General features: G+C 43.3%; 1 protein-coding gene across 27 annotated transcripts in view; it reads left to right on the top strand.

The window, feature by feature from the left end:
- ANKS1B (ankyrin repeat and sterile alpha motif domain containing 1B) overlaps nt 1-14,184 on the top strand; it is a 1,216,905-nt gene that overhangs the window by 1,179,502 nt on the left and 23,219 nt on the right. For 26 of the 27 annotated variants that reach the window (XM_051846555.2, XM_051846554.2, XM_051846553.2 and 23 more), the window contains 2 exons: nt 6,676-6,687; nt 7,604-7,690. In XM_051846555.2, coding sequence (XP_051702515.1) covers nt 6,676-6,687; nt 7,604-7,690 — 99 coding nt within the window. The remainder of the gene's footprint in view (nt 1-6,675; nt 6,688-7,603; nt 7,691-14,184) is intronic. The other variant, XM_051846543.2, reaches the window with a different exon arrangement.

Raw genomic sequence — 14,184 nt, 5'->3', positions numbered from 1 at the left:
ACAGTCAGCTCTCCATAGCTGCAGGTTTCACATCTATGGATTCGACCAATCACAATTGAAAATGTTCAGAAAAAAATGGGTGTACTGAACATATGAAACTCATCTTTCTTATCCTTCCCTAAATGATATAACAACTATTTACATAACATTAAAATTGCATTAGATATGATAAGTAATCTAGAGATGCTTTAAAAATATACAAAAGGATATGCATAGGTCCTATACCAATAAAGGACTTGAACATTCAAGGCTTTTGGTAACTAAACACCCATGGATACCAAGGAATGACTACACCTGTTTTCAAGAATGCTTTAAAACTAAAATAAAAGTACCACTCTCTCTCTCTCTGCCTTTCCCCCTCTTTCTAACTATGCCTTTCAAATCAATAAAAAATAAATAAAAGCACCAGAAATTATTTCTAACCTGCAACCAAGAAGTTCATAATTCATAATTTAAAAAGAAAATAAATCATTATTACTTTTCCTTGACGAACCCCCAAACCCCTCCTTTTATAAAAATGTTCTAAAAGTGTTTAATTACTTACTAAGAATGACACTTCAAGTGGCCATACCTAGATATGAAGTAGTGATTTGATTATAATGATTATAGATTATGATAAAAATCCAAGTGCTAACTATAAAGCTATCTTTGAATTGAAGATTCAGATTTTACTTTAGGTTTCAGAAATGTACCATACCTGTATAACTAAATGTTTATGTTTCCCTGAGAATAAAAATCTGAATTTGGGAAATTATGAGCAAAATACAGTTGAATGCTTATTTGCAGGAGAGCAAGATGCTGCAAAGGTTAAGTTAATGTTGGGCATTACCTTTGAGTATTCAGAAGTCCTTGGTATAAATTGGTCTCGTCCTCACAGCTGGCTCTGAATGGGGAAGGAACCTGAGGATTCTGGGAAATCTCAGGAATCCCACCCAGAGCACAGCATAGAGTAAAGCAGAGAGAAAGGAGCCACAAGTTCAGGTCCGCCTTGAGCATCTTACTAGGCGAATGTGCCCGAAGAACAGGATCCTGTTTGTGCGCGTAGACAGAGGTTGAGTCCTCAGTGTGGACATGTGGAGGATTCATTATGCAGATAGCAGAGCACGCAGACAGGGCATAGGAATGTGTGCTTTGTAACCTGAGCAGGGGTGCTCAGGGAGGAAGAGAACATGGTGGTCACAGCACTAGAGGGGAAGTGGGAAAGGTGGGGCTTTGACTGCCTGAGGTTGGACTGAAGCTCTGTGCTCATGTTGCAATGGCTGCAGAGCCGTCATGAAGTGAAATGGGCACTTCTAGGATTTCTTGAGTCCCCCCTGGCTTAAGCCAGGGTATTTGCTTTCTTTCTGTGCATTCTCATCTTCTGCTATAATTATGTCTGAAAGATCCCTCCATAAGCTGTCACAGTACAGTGTTGGAAAATCCCCCTTGAAGAGATTGAGTATAAATACCACACAGGGGGGACCCTTCCCTTGAAGATCTTCCAAGGTCCCTTTGAACGCCGTGGCTGGCCAGGATCCCTCTTGTCAAGGGCCTCAGTGGGGAGAGGAGTACAGTGTGGGCTCTAGATTGGGATGTGTCGCCATACTAACTCTGCCATTCCCAAGGCCTGTGCTCAGCCAGCATCATTGACACCCCAAGAAGAACAGAGATTCTTGGAACACGTGAAAGAGAAAGAAACAACCACCCTGTGTCTTTGCCTTATCTGTATTCCGTTTGGCTGATCATCTAATGTGGAATCTTTGTATCATAACAGAATCACTGCTGGTGCCTGCATTCAGCCTAAGAGTGTATTTCCTGAGCTGGCCATTGTCCCAGCTGTCTTTTACTGATATCCCTTGCGAAGCTTGCCCTGTTCGTTTCTCTGTGCCACCATTCTCCTGAAGCTATTCTTAATCAAGTCAGCAACATACTTTTTTTTATTGCTACAGTCTGGGCTTTTACCCAGTAAACTCAATAAAAGCAGCTCCAGAGTGTGCCAACCACTGCCCTGGGCACAGGTTTTAGACCTTCTTGGTCCTAATGGCCTTGGGCACTTCTCTTGTGGGTGATCCCCACCTTGGCCCCTCCGATGCTGCACTGTGAGTGTCTTCCAAATCCACACAGGTCCTTCGACAACTCCATAAGAACTGATCTTCCCCTGAGGGGTTCTCCTTTGCCCTCTTGTTCATTGCTTGCTTGTTCTACCTCATATGCTCCCATCTCTAACCATGACTCAGATCTCATTTCTAATTCTCCACTGGACATTTCTACCTGGTTATGACATTGAGCACAAGCAAAATCATTTCTGTTTATGCAGAAGCTTGTTCCCCCCAGGGCACTTCATCCAAGTTAACAACTTCTTCACCCATGGCGTCGTCCCCTCATTCATTTTCCATAGCCAATCAAGGAACGCATCTTCTGGATTCTCCCTCCTCAGCATTGTGGCTCCTTCTGTTCCCCCGTGCCTCTATTTCAGCTCAGTGCTTAGAGTCTTTCCTTTGCATTTGCACAAAGCTTGCACCCAGCCTCGTGCTACTACAGTCCATCCTCCATATAACCACGAGAGCCATCTTTGTGGAACACAGATCTGGCCTATGTCCAACTTCAAAGCTTTCTGTGGATCTTAACTTGGCCAAGTAGGTGATAACCTTCCAGACCTACTGTACCACTCTCATTTCCCACCAGTTACCCAAACCACCATATTATTTCTCATTTCCAGGCCTCCATGTATGTGTGCATGCATGTGTGTGTGGGTTCTTCTACTAAAACAGCCTTTAAAAAACATATATTTATTTATTTATTTATTTATTTGAAACTAAGTGACAGAGAAAAGAGAGACAGAAAGAGATCTTCCATCCACTGGTTCATTCCTCCAAATGATCACAATGACTGAGGCTGGGTAAGGCCAAAGTCAAGAACCTGGCTCCATCCAGGTCTCCCATGTGGGTGGCAGGGGCCCAAGCACTTTGGCCACCTTCCACTGCCTTCCCAAGTGCATTAGCAGGGAGCTTATGTCAGAAGAGAAGCTGCCAGGGGCCTGGCATCGCGGCACAGCAGGTTAAGCTACCTACTGCAATGCCAACATCCCATATGAGATTCAAGTCCTGGCTGCTGCAGTCAGTTATTTGAAAATAACTCTACCTATTTTTCATTATTCTGGAAGCACTCTCTTCATCCCCTTATTGTTGCATTGTTCAACACTGTCTTATAGCTGTTCTTTTTTTTTCTTTTTTTTAGAAAACTTTTATTTAATAAATATAAATTTTGAAAGTACAACTTTTGTATTATAGTGGTTTTCCCCCCATAACCACCCCCCAAGTGCAAACCATCACATATCCTACTCCCCTTCCCATCCTATTCTTCATCAAGATTCATTTTTAATTATCTTTATATATAGAAGATCTACTTAATATATACTAAGTAAAGATTTACTATTTGCACCCACACAGACACACAAAGTATAAAGTACTGTTTGAAGATTATTTTTACCGTTAATTCTCATAGTACAACACATTAAGGACAGAGATCCTACATGGGGAGTAAGTGCACAGTGACTCCTGTTGTTGATTTAACAATTGACACTCTTGTTTATGACGTCAGTAATCACCCGAGGCTCTTGTCATGAGTTGCCAAGGCTATGGAAACCTCTTGAGTTCACAAACTCCAACCTTATTTAGACAAGGCCATAATCAAAGTGGAAGTTCTCTCCTCCCTTCAGAGAAAGGTACCTCCTTCTTTGATGCCCCTTCTTTCCACTGGGATCTCACTCACAGATATGTTTCATTTAGATCATTTTTTGCCACAGTGTCTTGGCTTTCCATGGCTGAGAAACTCTCATGGGCTTTTTAGCCAGATCCAAATGCCTTAAGGGCTGATTCTGAGGCCAGAGTGCTGTTTAGGGCATTTGCCATTCTATGAGTCTATTGTGCATCCTGCTTCCCGTGTTGGATCGTTTCTCTCCTTTTTAATTCTGTCAGTTATTATTAGCAGACACCAGTCTTATTTATGTGATCTCTTTGACAATCCTATCTTTATGATTAATTATGAACTTAAACTGATCACTTTAACTAGTAAGATGGCATTGGTACCTGCCAACTTAATGGGATTTGGAGTCCCATGGCACGTTTTTAGCTTTACCCTTAGGGGTAAGTCCAAGTGAGCATGTGCCAAACTGTACATCTTCTCCCTCTCTTATTCCCACTCTTAATAGGGATCAATTTTCAGTTGGATTTAAACTCTTAAGAATAATTGTGTATTAATTAAAGAGTTCAACCGATAGTATTAAGTAGGAAAAGAAAATACTGAAAAGAATAAAATAGTAAGCTGTTCCTCGACAGGACAAGGGCTGATCAAGTCATTGTTTCTCTTAGTGTCCATTTCACCTTTTAGGTGCTCGGTTAGTTGTCACCGATCAGGGAGAACATATAATATTTGTCCCTTTGGGACTGGCTTATTTCACTCAACATGATGTTTTCCAGATTCCTCCATTTTGTTGCAAATGACCGGATTTCATTTTTTTTACTCCTGTATAGTATTCTATAGAGTACATATCCCATAGTTTCTTTATCCAGTCTTCTGTTGATGGGCATTTAGGTTGATTCCATGTCTTAGTTATAGCTGTTCTTTATATGTGGCCTGGCCAGGAATGGCCATGTATGGCTTGTGTGTGCTCATTCCCCTCCTTCTCCCAGGACAGACATCATGCCCAGCCTTCCTTCCCCATGATCCCAGTCACAGATTCAGAACCCTTCTCAACACAGCATTCAGGCAGCCATGTTTAGCAAATTGACGTTAGGACACAATTTGAGGCCTGGGTGACATCCCTGAAATAGACTCTTGCTTTTCCAGGGATGATGACCATGGACTATCAGAAATAACTGCCTAGTTACTTGAAGAAAGGACAAATGGGCTGTTCTTTTTTTTCTTTTTAAAGATTTATTTATCTATTTGAAAGAGTTACACAGAGAGAGAAGGAGAGGCAGAAAGAGGTCTTCCACCTGCTGGTTCATTCCCAAAATGGCCACAACAGTCGTAGCTGCACTGATCCGAAGCCAGAAACCAGGAGCTTCCTCTGGGTCTCCCATGTGGGTGCAGGGGCCTTAGGACTTGGGCCATCTCCCACTGCTTTCCCAGGCCATAGCAGAGAGCTGGATTGGAAGTGGAGCAGCCAGCACTCAAACAGGTGCCCATGTAGAATGCCAGCACTGCAGACGGAGGCTTTACCCACTATGCCACAGTGCCGGCCCCAGTGGGCTTTTCTTATAATCAGATAAAGTGTTGGTGTTTTCATCTTAATGTTAGCTATGTAATATTTCATGTCACAGATGGATCTGTCCAGGAGAATGCATTCATGGCAAGAGATGAGCAAGGTGATTTGTTGAAATCCATTGTTAACACTTTGTAGGGAGTTCTTCACACACACATTTAACAAACCATTAGCCCATGCAGCCTCAGCCTTCTCTATTTTCAGAATTCAGACACTGCCTTGCCTTAAACTCATCAAACTGCACATTGTGTCTTCTACTCTTGCCTTTGTTTCATCTTGCACATTTTTAAGAAATTGTTGAGAAAGGCCATTAGAAAGATAAAAGTTCCTAACTTTATATTCAATTTTCACAATATCTCTTTTTGGCAGTCACAAAAGAAAACTGGAAAATCTACATATTTTATTGCTAGCTGAAAAACTCTTCAAGAGGACTGCTTTTGTCCATATTGTGTGAAACAATAAATATTAAATAATAATACTGGTAGGAATCCATTTTTGAAGTCTTTGAAAGAGGTATAACTCTCAAACATATGTATAAAACAGCCAGAAAAAAAAAAACAAACACCATTTTCGTGGCTCAACTGAGAAATTGTATTTACAATTATCATTACTGAATTCAGTGAGTTTCATTCACACTGTCCAGTGAAAAGCCTTCTTCAATTGTGGTCACATTTCCGAATTTAAAAATGGAAAGCTAGGTAATTCAAATGAAGAAATCAAAGACCACATTTTTTTCATGATTCCAGTAATACACATAACAGCTGGTTGCCTGGAGCTCAAAGCAGGAGGTTCTTGTGTGTCATTCCTAAGATTGTGCAGTGCAAGCCGGCGCCGTGGCTCAATAGGCTAATCCTCCACCTTGTGGCGCCGGCACACCGGGTTCTAGTCCCGGTCGGGGCGCCGGATTCTGTCCCGGTTGCCCCTCTTCCAGGCCAGCTCTCTGCTATGGCCAGGGAGTGCAGTGGAGGATGGCCCAGGTGCTTGGGCCCTGCACCCCATGGGAGACCAGGAAAAGCACCTGGATCCTGGCTCCTGCCATCGGATCAGCGCGGTGCGCCGGCTGCAGCGGCGGCCATTGGAGGGTGAACCAACGGCAAAGGAAGACCTTTCTCTCTGTCTCTCTCTCTCACTGTCCACTCTGCCTGTCAAAAAAAAAAAAAAAAAAAGATTGTGCAGTGCAGTAAACAAAGTGATGAGGAAACAGGGAAAGCAAAGAGAGATGGGTGCTGACAAAGCCCAAAGCCATTTCTGAAACAACAGTCGCACTCTACCTACAAATATCTGTAAAGCTGCCTGTCTTTTTATGGCACTCTTTACTTTTTAATGAATCTGTGCTATTGGTGAATTATTGAAATTGTTTCCTCTCTCACCTTTTTATATGTTTTCTCCCCTATTATGTTCCCACCTGTCTTATCTGGAAAATCCATCAGGCTAACTGTCAGGTAGGTTCTCCTTGCTATTTAATGTGACTATTACGATTCTCCAGTGATGGAAATGAAGTAATCAGACTGTTGGTGACTAGTGGTGAATGAGAAAAATGCAACAGAAAAGGCCCACAGGAAATGACAGAGAAAGTTTCTGCAGATGTGTAAAACTGTAGAAGCTATAAACCCTAAGCGCACTAAAGCAGTGTGCACATCTGTCATGAGAACTTAGCCTAAGGGAAGAAAGCCACTCCAAATGATAATCTGGGCTACCAGGACTGGCCGGCGTTTTGCTGAGACTGGAAACGCAGACTGCTCCTGCAGGACTTAGTTGTTGTAGAGCAGCGTTATATCCTCTGGTCGCGTGTGACTCTGCTGTGCGTGTAATATGTGCTTTGAAGAGTCTGGCCAGGTTGAAGAAGAATGCACAGACCTGTATTTTCAGTTTGTGTTTTAAGTACATATCTAAGCAGTCCCTGTGCTTTGAAGAGTGAAGGATGACTAGGAAGATGGGGTCAGTGGTGTCACATGTTATGTTAGTGCTGGTGTACCCTTGCAGTTAAATCTCACATGGTCCAGCTCTTACCAAAGGAATGATCACTTGAGATTGCAGCAGGAAACAGCTCTTCATTCTACCTTCAGCATCACAGAACAGCAGTGTCCCTTCTCCAACATGAAGCCACAGAATAGATTCTCTGCAGATCCTCAAATATGAGGGAGATACTTTATAAGCCCCAAGTATGGTTAAACCCAAGGGAAGAAAGAGAAACATTTAAATCAGAGTGTATTCGGTGTATGTTTGATGTGTGTGTGTGTGTGTGCACATGCGTTGTTTTTAACTTGAGTTCATTTTTATCTTTCAAAAGGAAAAATTATGTGCGTCAGTTGCCATGCAACACAAACTGCTCTAACAGCTTTCTAATTTTAATTGCAGAAGTCTACAGAGCAAATGAAGAAGGTCCCTACTATTATTCTTTCTGTCTCCTATAAAGGAGTCAAATTTATTGATGCAACAAATAAGGTAGGCACCACACATTTCTCTTTGGTTTAGATATCAGATGCAGTCCTGAGTTTGTGAACTAAAATCTTTTGCAGCTCCACATGGCCATTGTTCCCCATTTTAATCATTCCTCACCACACTTCCATTCTTTCTGCTCACACTGTGGCAACATGCATGTACATACAGAGAAACACTCATATCTATGGAAGGCACATTCTATTTGGGGGACGTTATCTAGGACTCCTATGCATGTTTTGTGTACCCTTTCATAGTGCCTTCTCTAATAGAATGTGGCCACTTACCTGGCATAACTCTTTGACACAGAAAAAAATCGCCTGTACTTGGGGTAGTCAAAGTTCATGGAAAATGTTTATTATGAGAAAACAATGCTTGGATTTCAAATTTTTTGCACCAAAATAAACATCTTTTAATTCCAGTTTTCCACAAAATATTTAAGTCCCCTGGTAGAATGAAAGGTAGCACTGTCATCATCTACCATTAGGTGAAGGGCTAGCACGTTTGTGTTTCCATTTCTCTAGGTGTATATATACTTTCTTTGATGCTGTGATTAATACCTCACACAAGGAACACATTCTGTGACTTCTATTATAACTGCATTGAATTTCCAGATACTTAGATGGGAGAGAGAATCTCTACAGAATTGTTTTCTTAAGAGACACAATCAGAAAAGAAAGTCAGGCCATGCTGTGACTGTGTACTCACAGTGGGAACAGTTTGAGGGCTCTGATGTCAAATGTAGAAAACTGGGTTGCATTTTTACTTTAAATGTGTTCTAGAGTTCCTTTCTGGGTGAAGACAAGAGTCTGGGTGCAGAACTAGAACGCTTGGGTATGACCGCTCTCGCTCTCTGTAGACTCAAAGCTGACTGTCATCTCTTCACAAAACCCCAAATGGCCGTATATTTTATTCCTGCATCCTTTAACCAGAGAAAGTATAGAAAGAGAAAAACGAGGTGGTTCTCCCTGGTCAATGCCATTTGCTTTCTGGGCTGTCCAGCCAGACCTGCTGCTGCATTCTGGGGAAAGGGAACCAACTCTTGAAGCAGGTGGACTTAAGCAGTGGTAATCCAGTCAAGCAGCTGGCTTTAGATACCAAGGAAAAGCCCAAGTGGCAATGGTTCTGGTTTCTGTAGTAAACCCAAGCATCTGAATAAGCCAATTAGAAGTTTTCCTGATTAGTTTTCTGAAGCATAGAAGGTTGCTGCATCAGCAGTCAGATGAGCCCAAGCTCCCCAAATCTACTTAGGAAACAGCTTCCCGGTTTTAGAGGAAATTCTGAAACCCAGGCAGAAAGCTTGGAAGCCAGCATCATGCTGGCTAGCGACATCCAAAGAATCCTTGGGGTTGACTGCCTGATAGGTGGTGATGACGCAGATGTGCAGTGTGCTATTGACAGTGACTGTTGTCATGGTCCAACTGTGGAGCCTCAAATCAGAGCAATTCCAACCAATGTGCTTTTTTGTTTCTTGGAAGTAACTTTAGTTCCTAGTACATAAAATTACCTATCCTTAGGTTATATTCAGTTGATTAAGAAGGGCATTGGCACTTGGATTTTTTTTTCACCTAACCTGGCTTAACTGTCTCTATCTTATTTACATTTGAAAACTTGAATAGCAATATATTCAGTGGATATGTTTGACATTATTTTAGATGAACAACTTTGGCAGACTTGGGTTCTGACAATTTCTAAAGAAGTAACATTTGCCCTGAGAAACTCGTGCCATCCTGAGGCTGTCATTCCCATGATGCCGGTAGGGTGACTGGGTCCATCCATATTAATAACTCCCCCTCTAGCCCACTCTCTACCATCAGAGCAATAAGGCAAGCACTGTCAGTTTTATTGCTTTTTGCTATTGACACATCAAGGGACCTAGTGCTCCTGTATCTTGGGGAATCATTTGTAAATAGGTGAGTTATCTGTAGACCTCTACTTTCCCAGGACTGCTCTTTGGAAACATTGACACAGTAAGATATGCAAAAGATAATTCTATGTATATAAAGATACTAAATAAAGAAGGACAGCATGTCCTTCAAGTCTTTGCTGTGTGGTTCTCAGCATAGTTTATTTTTTTAAGATTTATTTATTTATTTGAAAGGTAGAGTTAGAGAGAGGCAGAGGTAGAGAGAAAAAGAGAAGGAAAAACACAGAGAGAGAGGTCTTCCATCTGCTGGTTCACTCCCCGATTGGCCGCAATGGCCAGAGCTGCACTGAACTGAAGGCAGGAGCCAGGAGCTTCTTCCAGGTCTCCCATGGGGCTCAAGGACTTGGGCCATTTTCTACTGCTTTCCCAGGCCATAGCAGAGAACTGGATCGGAAGTGGAGCATCCAGGACTCGAACCGGCACCCATATGCGATGCCAGCACTGCAGGCAGCAGATTTACCTGCTGTATCACAGCGCTGGTCCCCATATTTTCAAACTCTAGATAGAGCAAATGCAAAGTGCATATGTTGATGTCAGGTGTTGTGACTGCAACAAAATGTGCTTGGCTCTTTCAAGAATTTAGGGACTTGAACCTCAATTGGCTATGCAGGGTCCCCAATCCCAGTGTGACAGTGAGTAGGAAGGGATTGGGTAGGTGGCTCAGAGCCCAAGTGTTGGATTTGCTGTGTGTAGCCAAAGACCATTCAGAAGGAAGAAAGGAGGAAATATGATACAAAGCCACATGAGTGAAGTTTGACCGTAGCCTAACTCTACCACCAGCCAGGGCTCAGCATGGGCTTTAAAAGGTGAGGAGGAGCCACAGGTGAAGGCTCATCCTCTAGCTGTGGTGCAGGAGACGTTGTGCTCAGAAACCTAGATCTGTTCATGGCTGCAGTGGCGTCATCATATGCCCCTTTGTTCTGGGGCAAAGGCCACAGCAGGAAAGGAGCACACTGATGAACCGCAGAGTCTGTTCGCTGTTTTCACCAGGATTTCCCCCACTACGAAGTGTTGACTTGGTGAACCACTGTGATTTGAAGTGAAGGACTTGGGAAACACAAGCATATGTGAAGATTTCACCGTTTCAGGTACTAGTGCCCACCAAGCCTGTATGAAGGCACAACCGAAAGACGCCTTATTATTCAGACTTTATGTTTCTGTTTTCACCATTGCACCCCTTTGCCACTGTCCTGGTAAGATGGAGGAGTTTAATGTGTACCATACAGCATCCGGGGCTTCTGAATGCCTCAGTACATTGGCTAAGTGCTTCCCAGGGCCACCCACCTACTGGTCACAGAGAACCAGAAGTTGAGTCTCCCACTTCCTAACCTATTGCTTTTCCTGTTACTCCACAGCTACCTTGCATCCATTAGTTTGAAGTGCCCCATCCTATAGCCCCCATTAGACTAAGTAAAAGATAAACCCTCCAGCAAAGCATTTCCTTCCTTTTATTCTAATGAATAAATGGCTTTGGCTGAGTTCATGAGGAAGAATGAGGTGCTTAGTTATAAACTCACAAACGAACTGCCTGGCAACTCAGGAAAAGAATTGAATCACTAATCCTGATTGAACAGAAAGCAATCTTGAATTAAAAATGGAACTTGAAGTAGACTTAGCACTAGAATGTCTTAGATAAATCACGTCATCAGCTTCCTGTAGACTCATAGCCCACAGGTAGCCCGCACAGGGAATTTGGCCCCGAGGACTGTGACTGCAGCGCCAGACCCTTCTGCCAAGCAGCAGTGTCTCCCAAGAGGTGACCCACTCAGCAGAGGGTGGGGTGCCACTTTGTCTCCTTACACTGACTCCCTTCTCAGTCTTCCTCTCTGACTAAATTAGAAACAATGCAGAGCTTAGTCTGCTTTTTTTTTTTTTTTTTTTTTTTTTTTTTTTGCCTTTGTTGGTAGGTTTTTTGAATGCCAACTTCCAATAGGGCTTATGCTATTTTTAAGGCACAAAATAATGCAGAACATTGACCTAAACAAGTGTCCCCCCCCCTTTATTTGGAAGTGAGTACTTCCTCTAAGAAGCTTAGAGTCAAGTTCAGACCACATTAAGCAAGTGTGCTGTTCTCATCAGCCTGGGGGCCCTACAGGGTGTCTCCAGCTAGCCTCAGCCTGGCCACTGCCTCTACCTGGGAGACCCTTACTGAAGGGGATGCTGCAGTCCTTCACTTGGGAAAACCTGGTCTCGGGGGAAACTTGGAGGAAAAGCCCTACCTGGCAGAGCTCAGATGGAAGGCAGCAGAGAAGGGCGCATTTCCAGGCCACGTCCGTTCATCATCACACACGCTTCGTAGAACTACACGATTAATTGGCCCTGCCAGACAATTCTGTTTCACACTTGCCAACCAGACACCTCTTTAGCTGTTTCTCAGCTAAAGGCAACAGATGGGCAAACAAAATCTCTTCCTGTTGAAGGTACTAAGCTGCCCAACTGTCATAAAAAAGAGAGTGACCCCCTCCCAGGTCCCTCTCCTGGACCTCTGGTCTCCATAGAATATGCTTAGAGCTGGAAGCTGATTGATATACAAGGAGTCCAGTGTTGAACTGAGATACATCCCCTGTTCTTCAAGATGAGGTTTCCTTTAATCTGTGGAGGAGCCACTAATTGATGCCCAGCAGGAGGTGGAAAGCAGGTAATGTTCCTCGTTAGCTCCTCCTCCAAGGAAGAAGCCAACTCTTCTGTCTCCCTGTGGACTACAGCTGCAGTATCCTTGGTTTTGGATTCATCCTAAACATAGGCAGCTGGCTTCATTCTGCAAAGGCAGATGGTGAGAGTGACAGAAGTTTCAGTAGTGACAACCCAGATCCTCACCACGTTCCAGCACCAGAAATAGATCACTAAGTTCTGTTCACAAATACCTCCCCACAGAGGCCATCTATAGGAGCTTAAGAGCATTGTTTTTTAAATACCCATAAGAATAATTAAACGTATCAGTTATGTTAATATTTCTATTAGCCTGCTTTCCTCCTTGCTTAGACCTGGAGAATAGAAAGCTGAAAAGTTTCAGAGGTAGAGGAGGCTGACTCTGGCACATGGGCCATCACAGAAAGCAGCCTTGATGGGCACTTGAACCACTTCCCTGGGCCTCTGGGGAATGGAGAAGGGGGCTCCAGAAAATTGAGGCAGAGAGACACCCAAGATACACTTTGCGTCCTTTGCAGTTTTGCCCAGGGCTGTGATGCCGTCACAAACCACTGAAAATTGACAAGAGTAGCATCCTGTGAATTAGCAAGATTCAGAGAATTTGGTACAGTAAAAATCACAGGACACTGCACTGTCACACTTCCCCAGAAAGTTGAACTACCACATACTAGCAAAGGATCTCAAGAACACAATATGCAAACCTAACTAAAAGTTGCAGTCAGTGCTGTATTTTCTGGCAAGGATCCTGGACAGGTGAGGCCAGACTTCCCAGTTAAGGGCAGGCCTGAATCCAAGTGACAGTGGAGGCTCTACGCACCTGTTCACGTCACACCCTTAAAAGACTATGTAGATCTCCTCATTGAGAAATTCATTGTAGGACACATTGGTTCATTTTCTACTTGAAGGATTGCTATCTGAATTGCAGAACGTGATCATGACCTCATGTTCTGAAACCATTTCTTTCTTGCAATAGCATGCTACTTGTTTATGGGATTCCAATTTCAATTTGAGTTCTTGTTTACAGAGCACTGCATATAATATCAACATACGGGGTACAGTGAACAATGTCTTAATTTAATTTTCTTCTATGTGTTAATTCTGTAATTGCCTTCCAGTCATCCAGCTCAGTAGAATGAGGGACAGGAGGTTCTTGCTGGGGGTGCTGGCAGGGAAGGACATTTTGTAAGCATTTTCAGGCATTGATGGGTGTCTGCAGAGCACTGTACTGATGACAGGTTATTTAAGACTGTGCAGTTAGAAAGTAATTAGAGTAACTAAAGCACTGAGGACTTCAGCTCTGTGACAGTGGCAGAAACCACAAATGAGATAAGTTTTAAAAAGAAGACTGCACTATGATGAGACTTTTTAGCTTTTTAAATAAGCATGTATCAAAAGAAGTTTCTAGCAGGGTTTGCAGCCAAGATGATGCTCCGTGATTATTTTGTGCTTCAGGACAACAGTACTTAAATCTTTCCTCCCACCAGCTCTTCTCAAAGGCAAGTAGGGATGGGGGGGGGGAGGCAGCATAGAGAAATGTTAGGAAAGAGAATGTAAATCTGATACGCTGGTAAGGAATAGGTGGGTTTGATGAGGGGCACTGTAATGTGTTTGTTTGAAAGACCCCGGGTTCTCTAGCCAGGAAACCCTGACTTTCAGTCCCAGTTTCACCACCTGCCCTGCGCAAGGCACTTAAGCTCTCAGAGCAACAGTTTCCTCACTCCTAAGAGAATGATGGTAACCACAGCACCGTTATCCATGGTGGGTCTTGTTAGAAAAGTGGTGTTATGGCAACAGGGTACTGAGTCAGGCCAGGCGGCCAAGACCTAACATTGCACTGTGGAGGCACCCTCACCCTAGCCCTACGCCTGAGTGTCCACGGAATGTTTAGTAGCCAGCTTGTTGTGACTTCCACCTGCCTGCTTGA

Source organism: Oryctolagus cuniculus, chromosome 11 (genome assembly GCF_964237555.1).
Source record: "Oryctolagus cuniculus chromosome 11, mOryCun1.1, whole genome shotgun sequence".
NCBI classification, from domain to species: Eukaryota; Metazoa; Chordata; class Mammalia; order Lagomorpha; family Leporidae; genus Oryctolagus; species Oryctolagus cuniculus.
This window is presented reverse-complemented; position numbering and strand designations above follow the sequence as displayed.